The sequence below is a fragment of the Poecile atricapillus genome, chromosome Z (assembly GCF_030490865.1).
Source record: "Poecile atricapillus isolate bPoeAtr1 chromosome Z, bPoeAtr1.hap1, whole genome shotgun sequence".
Classification (NCBI taxonomy): Eukaryota; Metazoa; Chordata; class Aves; order Passeriformes; family Paridae; genus Poecile; species Poecile atricapillus.
Window position 1 is genome coordinate 16,142,024 of NC_081289.1, and position 13,983 is coordinate 16,156,006.

At 43.2% G+C, this 13,983-nt stretch overlaps 1 protein-coding gene across 1 annotated transcript in view; it reads left to right on the forward strand.

Moving 5' to 3' along the window:
• Positions 1-660: 660 nt before the first annotated feature.
• The window catches only part of LOC131592968 (inositol 1,4,5-trisphosphate receptor type 2-like), a 241,875-nt gene continuing 228,552 nt past the window's right edge, over positions 661-13,983 (forward strand). The window contains exon 1 of the mRNA XM_058864988.1: positions 661-895. Within this exon, the coding sequence (XP_058720971.1) occupies positions 804-895 (92 nt within the window). The 5' untranslated portion in view covers positions 661-803. The remainder of the gene's footprint in view (positions 896-13,983) is intronic.

Consider the following 13,983-nt stretch of genomic DNA (forward strand, 5'->3'; position numbering starts at 1 on the left):
CCCAGGAAATTCCACCTGGAGATGAGGCAGAACTTCTGTCCTGGGCAGTGACTGAGCCCTGAACAGATTGTCCAGAGAGGGTGGGGAGTCTCCTCAGTGGGAATATTCCAGAATTGTCTGGACACAATCTTGTACCCTGCTGGAGCAGGAGATGGAGATGGCACCAGCTGACCCACTGTGGCCCCTTCCAGCCTGACCCATTCTGTGATTCTGTGACTCTGTGAACTCCTGCACAGCACGGCAGCATGGTCTGCTTCTCATTAAAAACATTAACTAAAGGAGCTGTGGTTCCTTAAGTTTGCAAGCCATGAAAGAGAGGGTGACACTTTTGGCGACCACACCAAGCCCACTCTCTCGGCAGAGAGGGCGGCTGTGGGGAAGAGTCGCAATCCCCTCACGGCCCCGGTTTCGGCTCTGCGCCCCTCAGCCTCTGCTGAGAGGGTTCCAGCCGAGGGTTCCAGCCCGGGGAGCCGCCCGGGGAACCACTGACCGGGGGTCTCGGCAGCCCTTCTCCCAGGCTGCCCGGGGCCCGGTTCCCTGCCCGCGGGGCGGGGCGGGGGTGGGCGGAGGCGCGGGGGGCGGGCAGGGGCCGGGCCGTGCCGAGCGGCGCACCGCGCTCCTGTCAGCCCTCTCGGCACCTCAGGGGCCGCGCTCAGCCCCTCCACCCGCTCGCCCCAGCCCCCGGCCTTCCTACGGATCGCTGTCATTTGCTTTGATTTTATTTCAATATTTTATTTTATTTTATTTTATTTTTTTCACCTCGAAGGGGAGGAGCGCGGAACCCAGCTGAAAAATGAACCAGAATGTCTGAGAAAATGTCCAGCTTTCTATACATCGGGGACATCGTGTCCCTGTACGCGGAGGGCTCCGTCAATGGGTTCATCAGCACGCTGGGGTGAGTGGGGCCGGGCGGCGGAGCCGTGCGCGCTGCGCGGAGCCGGCCCGCGGGCAGCGCCGGCGGCAGCGGCACAGGAAGGGGCGGCAGCGCTGCTCGGCGGAGCGGGGAAAGTAGGAAGTGATGGGGAGCGGCAGGAGATGAGAGAAGTTCCCGAGCGGGGCCCGGGCGGCCGCGGTGCCGGCGGCGGTGCCGGGATCCCCGCTCGGCTTCTGCCGGGGCTGCGCCCCCGAGCGCAGCACCAGAGCTCGCTCTCTGCCCTGCCCAAAAGCCTTCCTGCGGTCTTTACGTATAGCCGACCTTTTAAGTAATTAATTAATTAAGTTTAATTGCCCACCCGAGAATTTTTGACAAAGACATAAAAAGGCAAAACATTTGCTTTCTTGCTCATCGTCGTTACCAGCTCGTTAAATGTGCATCCCTTCATTTCAGGTTTGTGTCCAGCACAATCTGGTTGTCAGTGATGAGATATTTATAATCAGATGTTTAGCTTCATGGGGATTCTTTTCCCGTGAGCTCTTTCTCTTTGCGAAGTGAAAAGATGTATTTTAGCCGTGGCTACTTCACTGAACTGCTGCTTGTTTCAGGTTTTTATTAACCGCGACCGCTTAAAATGACCCCTTTGGAATTCCCTTTGGGAGGGAAAGCCTCAGCGCAGAATGACGGAGATATATTGATACATTTCTTTACGTTGATACATTATTTAAAACCATCCTGTAGTTCGGTTGCGGTGACCTGTCCCGAGGGTGCATTTGTTCCCTCTGATGTTTGTAGGAGAACTGCAGAAGCTTCAGTGACTTTGTGGCATGTCCTGAAACCTTTGCCAGTGGAAACAGCTCCTGTGCTGCATGGTTGTAAGTGACGCGATTGGCAAGGCAGGTCAAACTCTAGTAAATATCTGCTTAAACATTAGTGGTACCCTCGGAGTAGCAGTGAAACTTGCTAAGGCAAGTTAATCACAGCCTGGGTATCGCTCCTGTGTTTGTGTTAGTCTCCCTGTGTTCTGAGATCCCTGCCATGGGAGGATTGTTGGTGTGAAAATGCAAACAATGAATGTCTAGGTTAACTTGGTGTGCTGCTGTTGCTGGAAAAGAGCTGGTGTTCAAGGTCCTTTTATATTTTTTGAAATCTTATTATTGCATCCAATCCTTGCTGCTCACTCTTTTGATCTCTTGACAAGTGTTTTTCCATGGTGTGTTCCTCTATTTGTTAATTTGGCGTCTTGTCTCTCCGTGAGTCCCCATGCTGTCTCACATCTTTTGTTTTGCTGACTCTTACAACTTTAAATTCTATGTGAAAATTTTGCTTTCTGCAGCTGTTAATTGCTAGATATTGTTTCTTATTCTTGTTCTCCCCAGCACTTCCTTTTTTGCTGGCATGGTCTGTTGTTGGTTGGTGGTGGTGTTGTGTCTCATTGCTGGGCTCTGCTATCCAGAGGAAGTGGAGTGTGCTGTGCTTTTGCTTTTCATTGTGTTCCTCCTTTCTGAGAACACCTGCTCATGTCATGGATGTCCCGGCTGTGACTGGTGCTTGTACAAATGTCACTTGAATACATGTTGGCTTTGCCCCATCACAGGATTCAGACTGCTGATCCTCCTCTGATCCCTCAGAGTTAAGGAAGGACATTTACTCCCAGTTTTATAGAGGAGAAGCCAAGATCCAGGCTTGCCTAGGGCGCATGGGAGCTCTTTACTAGAAGAAACAAATGAGCTTGTGCCAACATTTTCTATCCAGGCTCACTTTTAGCCAGAATACCCAGCTCAAGAAAACTATCTGGGATGAGACAGGAGTTCAAGAATGCTGATGTACCTCAGTCAGCTTTTCAGTACAGCTTTTTTGTGCCCTGTTCCCTGGCACGGTAAAGGCAGCTGCAGAACCAAGAGGCTGAAGTGGAGGAGCTCTGGGAAGCTTGAAGTCTCTAGTGGAAAACTCCCATGGCTACTCAATGGGAATGCTGACCCCTATGCTGGTGGTCTGAAATTTAAAATGATGATGCCAAGTGACATTATCTGTGCCAGCCATTGCAATTTCTGCCTTTTGTCTGGTTGCAGCAACACAGGAGGCAGAAAAACCTCTTATGTTCAGGGAAAAAGCCAGCTGCACTTTTGGTGTGCAACCATTGCTGAACACCTGCACCTTCTGCATACCTGCAGGTTCTCTGCAAATCTCTGGAAAGAGGAGGCCTCACCTTCCAAAGGTGCCTCTAGTTGGTAAGGATGAAGTGGGGTAGGATTGGGAATGATTACTTGCTTCATTTGACTGACGTGAATCCTTGTTTGATTACTCTTGCTCGGACTGCTCAGTGCTGTTCTGAAAGCTTACCCAGCACCCCTCTTAAACTACTGAGCCCACTGGGGAGTCTCATGCTGTTTCAAAAACTTGAAATCCAGCTCAGGGCTAGTGACTGTTTAGCAGAGAGTGAGTCCTGTTTATTTGAAGCTGTCAAAGGCTAATTTTTTCTTAAACAAAGCATGAGCAAGGCCATTCTATAAAGAAGGTAAAAAAGGCACTTCTCCAAGCAAAGCAAGTCCTTCATGTCAGCAGACATCATTCCTTGAAAGCTTGATCCAGCTCAACACATGAGTTTTGAAGGAGATTTTGAAGCATAGGCTGTTTTTTGAATTTTGGAGTATTTTTCCCTCACTTGCCAACATTTTTACGTAGTGTTCCCAGGAAACTAAAAGCCAAGAGGAAGGTGTAGCTGAGCTGTCCAGATCATGTGTTGGACCAGGTTAATATATACTATAACCTGAGTGTGGAAATCTTGCTCTGGTGTAGTTTAGGAGGTATAAATGACCTCTTTTTAGGAGATAGAGATCTGTGGCCCTGTGTCCATGTGAGCATGCTGAGTGGTGCTAGATGAGAGCAGGAGTGCCTTTCCACACCTGCCCCTACAAAAAGGGTTTGAGAATTGCTGGAACTACATTCTGTAAGTGGGTCTCAAAGGCTTGGAACACTTCTTGGAGGTGGAAGGAGCCTGTGTCCTTGCCCTCCTTGTCTCTGAATGGTTTCAGTGTTATAAACAGCTATTGGATGTGAGCATGAAGGCTCTGCTTTCAGCTTTGAACCCTCTTAATCAGAAGAGGAAACTGAACCTCTCTTCTGCATCTGGGCTTAGTGCCGTAGGGTGGAATGGGAGCAGGGAAGTTGGGCACTGCTGCTCCAATTTTTGCTCCTTGGTCTATACATTAAGAGAGAGCAGTTTTGCTCAGTTTTGGAAGAAGAGGTGTAACCATCTGTCTCCAGGAGGATGTTCCAGGCTGTGGATCCTGCAAGGAGAGGAGCATCTCTGGATCATGGTAAAGGAGAGGGTTTCAGGCCTCAGCATTCCCTGTTGGCTACTGCAGACCTTTGGATTCTTGAGGTACTGAGAGCCCAAGAAATTTCCTGCTCTTTTTTTTTCTGCTTGGCTTTGGGCTTTCTCTGGGTTTAGATGCTGCTTTGAGGTGCTGATGATGTGTAGTCTGCCTTTTCCAACCTCAAGGCACTCTGGGTTTCCTCACCTGCCCTCCTTCCTTTTAAGAAATGAAAATGCTTTTGGATGTATGAGCTTATAGTTGAGGCAATGTTTGGGAAAAGCAATTTACATCCATTGGTAGCATTCTGTCATTGGTTTCATAGTGGATCATTAAGCTGTGCTTACTCTGTAGGGTTTTCCCTTATTTCTTTAGCTTTTAGTGTGTTTTGGCTTCTGGAGGCCTTATGTCCCACAGGAGATGTGTGGCAGGGCCAGGCAATGAGTTCAGTGATCTCACATTATCCTAGGCTGATGTTGAGACCACCTTTCCCAGTATTTTGGCTGTGAATGCTATCAATGATGCATGGAGGCAATTAAAAATGCATTAATCACCTATCAGTTCAATGAGGGGAAGAAAATATTCTTGCCTGGAGAGGTGGGAAAAAAAAAGTAATGACAATGATGAGGATCAGTTTGACGATGGGCCTGTTAGTCACCATGGGGAGCTGCATTCCTGTCTCACCTCCATAAATGTGCAGTGAGAGATCTCCTGGAACATAATTAATGGAGCATGCAGCAGGACCCACCTGCTCCGTGATAGATGGCCCTGGATGATGAGGGGTGCTGAGACTTACTTCTAATTAGCAGCAAAAATTGTGCTGTAAAATATTTTGGACTCATTTCCTTACATGTAATGTTGATTTTTCTTCAACAACTTCTCTTAAGTTGTAGAAGTGCTTGCTGGAACTTTCTTACTCGAAACATCCTGGATTTATTTAGGCTTCTTCACTGGGTTTTTGTGAATTAGTTGTTTTGTTGAACTTGGGCTTCACAGAGGGGTTGAGTCAATCATACTCTGTGAAGAGACAAGATTAAGTAAAAAGTGCTTTAGAAGCAGCATAAATGAAAATGTTGCAAGTGTAGCAAAGGCTAAAACATGTCATCTTGGTGGCTTCAGAAATGGTGCTAAGGGAAAAGATGTAGTGACTGATGATGCTTCTGGGACACCAATGTAGTGTTTTCATCAGTGCACTCATTCTTTCAACCTTTCTCTCCTGCTGTCTGTATGTGTAAGCTATGGTTAAGGAACAGAGTATCCCTCCCTTAATTAATAGCAAATTTTTCTTTCATGTGCCAGCTGGAAAAAGGTAATTAGTTGGGAAAGAATAAAAAGCCCGAAGAAAGTGAGAGTGGCATAACTAGAATTAATCATAATTTGATTCTGACACATAAAGAATCAAATAATATCTAAAAGAGAGACGGGAGTATGAATTTCAGGTTTTCTGTGGGAAAAAGCACTTGCATGTTTTGTTTCCTAGGTACTTTAGACTGTTAGAACCATTGAAATTTGACAGTTTTGATTGTATGATTCTGATTTTTTTCTTAAATACTCTGTGGGATTGGCATTTTCAGGAATATGTTCTCTTGGTTGTCTTTCTAATGCAGCAGCCCTGGTCTGAATTCTGCAGCTGCTTTAAATATATGGTGATGTACCCTTTTCAGCTGCACAATGTATTTATTTTCTGTGATAACTAATAAGCTCTGTTAGATGCATTATTAACTACTTTCATTGATCTTACAATAAATGCCATGTAAGTGGAGATGTAGGCATATAAATACACCTCTGTATCTTGCATACCTTGCTATTCAATCCATATATCAAAGCTCATATCCTCTGTAATTATCCACTCTCACCAGCAATTAGGCAGTGCTCCAGCTTTTATAACAACCTTATTTTGATGCTTGTTTCAAATACTCTAACAGCAGTGCCATCTTTAAATAAACAATGAGACAAAGCTTTCCACAAAGCAGCCTCAGGGGAATGCAGCAGGGAAGTTGAGCCCCAGGGGAAGTAGGTTTGTTTCAGAAGTTTTACTTGTTCACCGAGCATAGCCTCAGTGAAGGGGAACATAACATTCGACTTAATTACAGCAGTATGATTTATGAGGCTGTATGCTTAAATGTAATATCCTTGGTTCAAAGGGCTCATTCTCAGAGAGAACTGGAGAGAAAATGGGGGTTAGGGAAAGAACTGACTGATGTGGAACTGAGCTTACCTGTAAGCTGTGTGCTGGTAACTGGAAATAAGAGAGGACTTGTATTTTGGACTGAGACAGGTCATACAACTTCTGTAGTTCTCAGCTGGGCTGTGTGCGATGTGGGGAGTAGTCAGGAAAGAGAGGGGAGATTGTTTGACCTGTGTGACCTGAAGTCTTTTTTAGCTTGCTTTTACATAGTGAGGGGATTAAACTAGACCACCTTTGCGTGGTTCTTGGTGTCACTAGAACCCACAGTTACCCTGCATTTTAAAAATACTGCAGAGAAAGAAGTGAGTCAATCTTTGACTTGCCCAGCCTGGAAGATTGTTTCCCAAGGGGCACATGGACCTTGGCTCAGCCAGGTGTTTCACAGCAGGGCAAGGTCTTTGGAACCCTCCACTGCCAGTGCTGCTCGTCTGGAGCCTGAGCCTGTTTGTTGGGAAACAGCTCAAAGGCATGTCCTCTGCACTTGAAAGTCTGGTTCCTGCTTGCTTTGAAAGGTCTACTTCTTGTAGCAGAAAAGGAATGCAGGTGAAGCTCCATCACTTTGATACACTTGATATCAAAATGGAGAAAATAAAATCAGCAGTAGTTGGAGGTTTTCACCTTGTCTGTGCTGTGTTTTGTCACTTGACCAGAGATGCATATTTTAATTCCATTAAGGACATAATCTCCCTTATGACTGATTCCTTTAAGCCTTCATTTGTTATTTGTAAATCTGATTCCATCTAATTACTTGAACCAGCAATTCTACCACTATGTAGATGTGTAGGCACTTCTTGACACAGGTCCTGATTTCAGCTGTTTGATGGTGCTAAACCTTGATGTTTGGGACCCAGGGTAGATGCCTGGAGTTGAATGTTTTGCTATGGAAAGTTTCAAGTAAAATAGCCTTTCTGAACAGGAGAACAGGATTAGCCAAAAAGCTAAAACCACCAAACCAAACCAAAAAAGCATGTTACCCCCATTTAAAAAAAATCCAAGAGTCTTGTAGATGTGTGTCAAGAGCCTTCCTGAGCTGCAGGGCTCTCTCCAGCATGGAGGGCTTGTGCTTCTCTGCCCCTGTTAAGTTTTGCCTGGGTTTAGCAGATATAAGTAGAGGAAGGATTTTACCCTAAGACTTTGTGGGCTGTCATGATACCTGCAGCAGTTTTACCTGGTTTCAACTTCTGTCTGCTGACACTGGGCACCAAGAGCCCTCAACTTGACCTTCACCTGTATGGGAGTTGAATCCCAGTTCCCAGGATTTCCAGATTCCTTTCCTGGGGGGGGTCACAGGAGAGCTTCAGTTGTCCAACTGCTTTGTGTTCCCTATCTCTGGGAGAAGTAAAAATAATTTCTGGTTTTAGTGCCTCAGTTCACTTCAAATACAAAACAAACTGAGAAATGGCATTCTTGCAAAGTAAAGCTTTGGAAACAGAGTTAAACAAGAAAAGCAAGGGGTTAAAACGTACTTGTTCATGTCTGCTGTTAAGTACTGCTTCAAGTTTTGAGGGACTGTTTGGGCTGTGGTAGCCAAAAGGTTGTGTCAGGAATGGTCTTGTTGCTCTTTTTGCTGGTTTTGTGACTCTGGATGCCTCAGTTTCTGTCTACCTCTTATCCTCATTTGTTTGCATGTTTTGATTGCTGTTGAGTAGAAACAAATTGTTGTCCAAAGCATGTGATTTAAAACCAGTTCTTAATCATTGCTTAGTAACAAAGGAAAGAGGACCCTGAAGAGTGGGCTATAGGCTGCAGAAAAGAATGTGAGGAAAGTGGCCTCCCCTGTCCTTCCAGTGCTCCCTCACTGGATGATGAAGAGAAGGAAGAGAGGTGTGTTGATGGATTTAGGATGAGAAATGAGCAGAGCAAGCGTTAGAAGGGAAGTGGGGCTGAAGAGGATCAGGAGCTGCAGTTACCAAGAGATCTGCAGCCCCTGCTGAGAGAAAATAGCCCTGAAAGCTACTGACAAACTTCATTCTTTTCAAAGGGAAGAAGTCAGCTTGCCATTGCCACTGTTTACTTTGCTATTTCAAATGTTTGAGGCCTTTACTAAGGCTGCTGAGGTTTCAAATACCTGAATATTTGTTTGTTGTTCCAAAGGTTTTTGACTTTGTCCAGGAAAATGAATTATATCGTTTTCTCCAAGAGAATATCTGTGGTAAAATGCCAGTTCCTCAGAAAAAAATTGCAGTTTTAAGATTGCCTGTGATACTTTTTGTAACAACAAAAGTTAGATATAACGAATTGTGGTACTTGGTAATCTTCTTATATAATAAAGTTTGGGCAATTCATTTGAAATGTCCCTTTAGGTCATTGTTACTGCATGACTGAAGGTACTGGGTTGAAATTTATATGAAAATATTTGGCAGGAGGCTGGAAGAGCATATCCAAATGTGGTGGTTATCACTGTGGGTCCCTTCCAACTCAGCTTGCTCTGTGATTCTGTGATTTGACACCAAGTTAAGCTTTCTCCAGCTCTTTTCTGCATGATATTAAAACAGTAGTCAAGTTTTTGTTCTTTGACCTCTGACAGATAAAAATCAATGTCATTTAAAAGGAAAATCAACAAACAAACCCTGAAATTAGGCTCTTTATATGAAACTCAAAATACAGAAACTTCTTGTGATTCAATGCTTGGGCTTCTTATCTTGATTTTCTTAGAGGTTTGTTTGAATTTCAAACAGCTTTTTTATTCCCTGCACTTGCCACACACAAGTTAATCAGTGCTGCAGGGGCAGTTGAAAGCACAAAGAAATATGGAAACAACTGCTTAAACCCTTAGTAAGCCCCAGATTTCTTATACCTGCTTCTCATGGTTAGAAGAAAGTAATCCAGTTCTTAAGAGTAAATTTTGGGTAGTTGTGTCACGTTGAGCACTGTGATGTGGAAAATTTAACTTGGCAGCTTTAGAGGGCAGCAAAGTTGGATGTGAGCAGTATAGTTTTGTCCTGGATCTCGCAGTACCTGACTTGATTTGTAAAATCTCAGCTCCTAAGCTCTCTTGCTTTTGGATATCCCCATCTTCTCCCTCATGTGCTTTGCTAAAATATTCTGGCTAATATTTTTTTTACTGCTATTCATTGCTATATATATATATATATATATATGTATATATATATGTATATATATATGTATATATATATTTATAATATAATATATATACTGAATATTGATATTCAGTCTGGCTAATATTTTTTTACTGTTCAGAAACAATAAAAAAAGAGAGGAAGCAAAACCAGTGTCTTAGGAAAGACTGGACATCACTTTTGAAAACACTAAGAGCATATCTTTGTTCAGTTGTGAATGCTGAAAAAGGTTCATATGCATTACTAAGCAAGTTTCACTCCTCTGATCAAAGAATAAAGGTTTAAAGCCTTCCTAGAAAGTTGGGGTTTTAAAAAATCCTTTATTAAAAAAAAAAACAACCAAAAATAACAAACTGTGGAGTGAAAAAGATTAGCTGCCTGTTAGTGATGTTTTGGACAATTTTTTTAGGTTATCAGTTTTTGCTAAGGTGGTCTCAGTTTCAGCTGGATGCACTGTCCTTGCTTTGCTGTCGGGCACTTGTGAGGGTGCCAATCTCTAAGCTCCTGTTCCAAATTTGACAGGGCTCAATGAGCTTGGCTTTTACAGAGAGCAGAAAAGTCAGAGTGTAGTGGAGAGTTTTGTGGAGTTTCAGTGGAGTAAACTGAGGTCTTCCATCAGGCTTGCCAATATAAAGATCAGGTAGGGCAACATCTATAATGCTTCCCAGGTTGAAGACAGAACTTAGCAAGTCAAACTTTACTGTCAAACAAGTTTTCTAAGTCCTGAACCAATGTATAAGTATTTTAGATTTTAGTGTTGCTATGAGAACTGTAAAGCTGATCACTTCACTATATATAGGAGGTCCAAGTTTCAAATAAGATTTTCAGGTATCTTTGTAGATATCCATATGTATTAATGTAGTATATTATTTATAAAGAATAACCTTGCCTTTAAATAATAAAAGTACAAAATAGCATACAGAAAAATTAATGAATTTTTAATTTTGGTGGTGAGGAGGTAACAATTTATTTGTGTCAGGCTGGTCAAGCTGATTAAGGCAATGGAGCACCTCCCCTGTGAGGAAAGGCTGAGAGAACTAGGATTGTTCAGCCTGAAGGGAACCCACAGGAAGGATAGAGAGAGACTCTTGACAAGGGCCTGGAGTGACAGGACAATGGGAATGGTTTCACAGCAACAGAGAGGAGGTTTAGATTGGATATCAGGAAGAAATTGTTCCCTGTGAGGGTGGTGAGGCCCTGGCACAGGTTGCCCAGGGGAGCTGTGGATACCCCATCCCTGGAAGTGTCCAAGGCCAGGTTGGATGGGCTCTGAGCAAGCTGGGATAGTGGAAGGTGCCCCTGCCCATGGTAGGTGGTTGGAATGAAATGATTTTTAAGGACCTTTCCAGTCCAGGCCATTCTATGATATGATATATTCTTTTCCTCACAAAATCGTTGTAAAACTTCATAACATTATTTCTTGTATAAATGTTTTAAGATGTAGGTCCTATGCACATAAATTTGTGGACTTAAACTCCAAAGATGTCATGAGACAATTTTTTAAAATAACCTGTTGAATAGGATACAAATTCAGATTTTTTTTACTTCCCTGGCTAGATCCTCAGGAGTATTAAAAGGTAAATTAGAATTTGATCAAGAAAGCCCTCAGAGGCAGACACCTGGCTGCTCAGAAAGGGCACTGCTATGGTCCCTGGGCAGCTGCAGGGTCTGGCTCACAGGCTTGCTCAGTTTGTGTTAGCAGTGGCTTCTCTTGCAGAAACAAAACAAGGTCAGGACCTGGCAGGCAATTAAGTCTTGTCTGTATTAACTTTTGTAGTTGAACAGGTTTTTCTGTCACTGAAGGCAAGGACCAATGAATGTCCCACACCCCCTCCCCCTGTAATATCTAGGATACAGTAAAACCATGGCTATAACAGCTCATTTGAGGCCGTGCTGTGCATGGGGCTGCTGGAGTCAAACTCTCCATTTCATCTGATCCATTTCCTTTCTGTGCAGGATTAAACTGTCCCTGTGATTAGGCTGCTCTTAATGGAACTGTTTTCCTTGAGCAGAGCTGGAAGTGGGATGGTGCTGGTTTGAGTTTTCAAGCATGGATTCAAGTATGCTTGAAGGGAAACAGTGGATTAAGGGGTGGGACACGAGCAGAGGAGCCACTTGCGTGAGGCTGTTGACAAATTGTGGAATACAAGACTCCAGGTTCTGGGCCAGTACTCTTTTATAAGCATTGATCTAGTGAGCTGTTCAATGCATAAATTGTTTTATATTTGTTTATCTCCCAGTAACTGGGCTTACACCAGTAGTGACAAAGCTAGTTAGTTCATTAAGGTTCCTATGTGTCAAATGTTGTGTTGTTTTATTTTAAGTACGTGTCTAAAGATATAGAATTTATCACTTTGAGAAAACTGTGCTGAAGAGAGTCTTACACTTGCTGGCATTATTGTTATGCTCACCCATTGGGGGGAACCTTGTTGACTGATAAGTATAATTAATGTTCTTCATTTGTAATGGAGGTGAGGGAGAAAATCCTGCTTCCTTTCTGCAACCTGATAACTGGAGGAATAGAAGTCACCACCCAAAGCACTTACACTTGGTAAAGCTGCATAAAAACTGGACTGTGTTACCCAAGAAACTTCTTAGAAAGATATTCAGCATCATCTGAGCAAGGTGTACAGGCTTGAATATGAACACAAGAGAAAAACATCAGTCATAGACAAGAAAATCTGCTGACCCAAGAGCAATAAAATGAGTGTGCCACTGAGCACTCTTCTCTCTGAAAACTGCCATCAAAAAAACGCCTGCTGCTTGATATGTCCTGGCTTCAGGAAAATAAGAATTCACAAGTTCTTGGACTCACTGGACTACACAGTCTTAGAGGTATTTTTCAACCTAAATGATTCTATAAAGCTATTTCCAAATGACTGCATAAAAAAAATCACCATCTCAAACTTTTCTTTATGGCAGAAACAGCCCTTAAGTCTCCAGAATTGACATAATTGCTTCTGACTAAGAATAATCTGGTATCATGGGATGGGTCCAGCTTCCAAAGTGTAAATTTTTGACTGTTGTTCATGTAGATCCATAGTGCAAGAATCAATCACAGAAGAGAAAAGAGACCAGAGAGAATTGATATTATTTCTAATACAAGAACAGGAAGCCTTGGGGGTAGAATTAAAGCAATAATAAAAATGCCATCTGGAAAAAGAGCTGGGTGCATCAGTAGGAGTCAAAGCAAAGAGGTTTCCTAGTGACACTTTGAGTGATGATTTGCAGATGAAAGTGAGACTTTTTATGGGCAACAATTAAAACCTGTCCAGGCAAGTTAGGGAAATGAGTGGCAAATAAAATCACTTTCAAAGAGCAGGGTGGGGTCACCCTGTTGGTCAGAAATATATTTGCAGTGGTTCTGATCTATTTTCCCACAAAATATAGGTGAAGGGAGCTTTGGATTGCTTTATGTTTGAGCCTCAGCAGAGACTTTAGGAATGGCCTTGCATATCAGTTACACAGCTGTGGAAGCACAGGTATGAGAAGGCAAGGGGTAGCTTAGAAGGTGACAAAGTTGGACAGAATTTTTAAAACTCTTTGGGGAGAACTCCTCTTGGTGCTTAAAATTTCAGATGTTTTCATTGTAATTTATCTGAGGAAGAAGTACGTGGTCAGTACTATGCTGGGGCATCTTGAGAGCAGCTGACACATTTTGCTGTAGGAATTAATAGAGCTGTGCTCTCAGGGGTGCTCACAGGTCTGGGAGTAATTGATGCCTCACCCAAATTAACTCTTTGCCTTAGATATTGCCTTAGGCAGAAGATCAATGGACTGTTTCAAGGAACGACTGATGAAAAAAAGCATCACTTTTTCTTTCCTTCTCATAACTTGCAAAACTTTCTGAATAAGGTGCAAAACCTCCTGAATCACTCACCTAACGTATGTATTGCTCCAGGAACAGATATCTGATCAGCCAAAAACTTTCACAGGAGACCATCTGGGCTCTTGCTATCATCTGAAAGCATAGCATCTTCTCAAAGTGGCAAGATCAAGGTTTCTTGATCTCATCAGACAAGTTTGGAATTTAGCAATGAGGTAGCACACAGGTGACTATATTAATTCAGAAATTGTATCATGGCTTTGAAACTGCTGAAACTGGTGGTGCTGGAAGAGTCATGGCTGATTTGCAGAATGTATGATTTGGTGTAAGCAGGAAGTGGAAAACGGTGCAGGAAATGTGATGTTGGCAAGACAGATAAAAGAGAGTCCAGCTCAACAGTGTATTGTGGAGGCATCTCTGGATTGTATGGCTGAGGAGCTGAGGGTTTTTTCTGCTAGAGAATTGGTAGTTATGACTGTCCACTGTCACTGTCATGATTTATTTAACAAAATCACCTGGTGCTTGTGAAGTCAGGCACCAAAGGGCACTGCAAACAGGAGAAACTTGGCTGAATGACTTTTGTAGATGTATAAACAAGAGTAAACTATCTGTGGATCAAAGGAGAACTTGGAATTCCAAGTATTTTGCTAAGTCTTTGAGACTGCAGGATTCCAGAAAAGACACCCAGTCTACCCAGA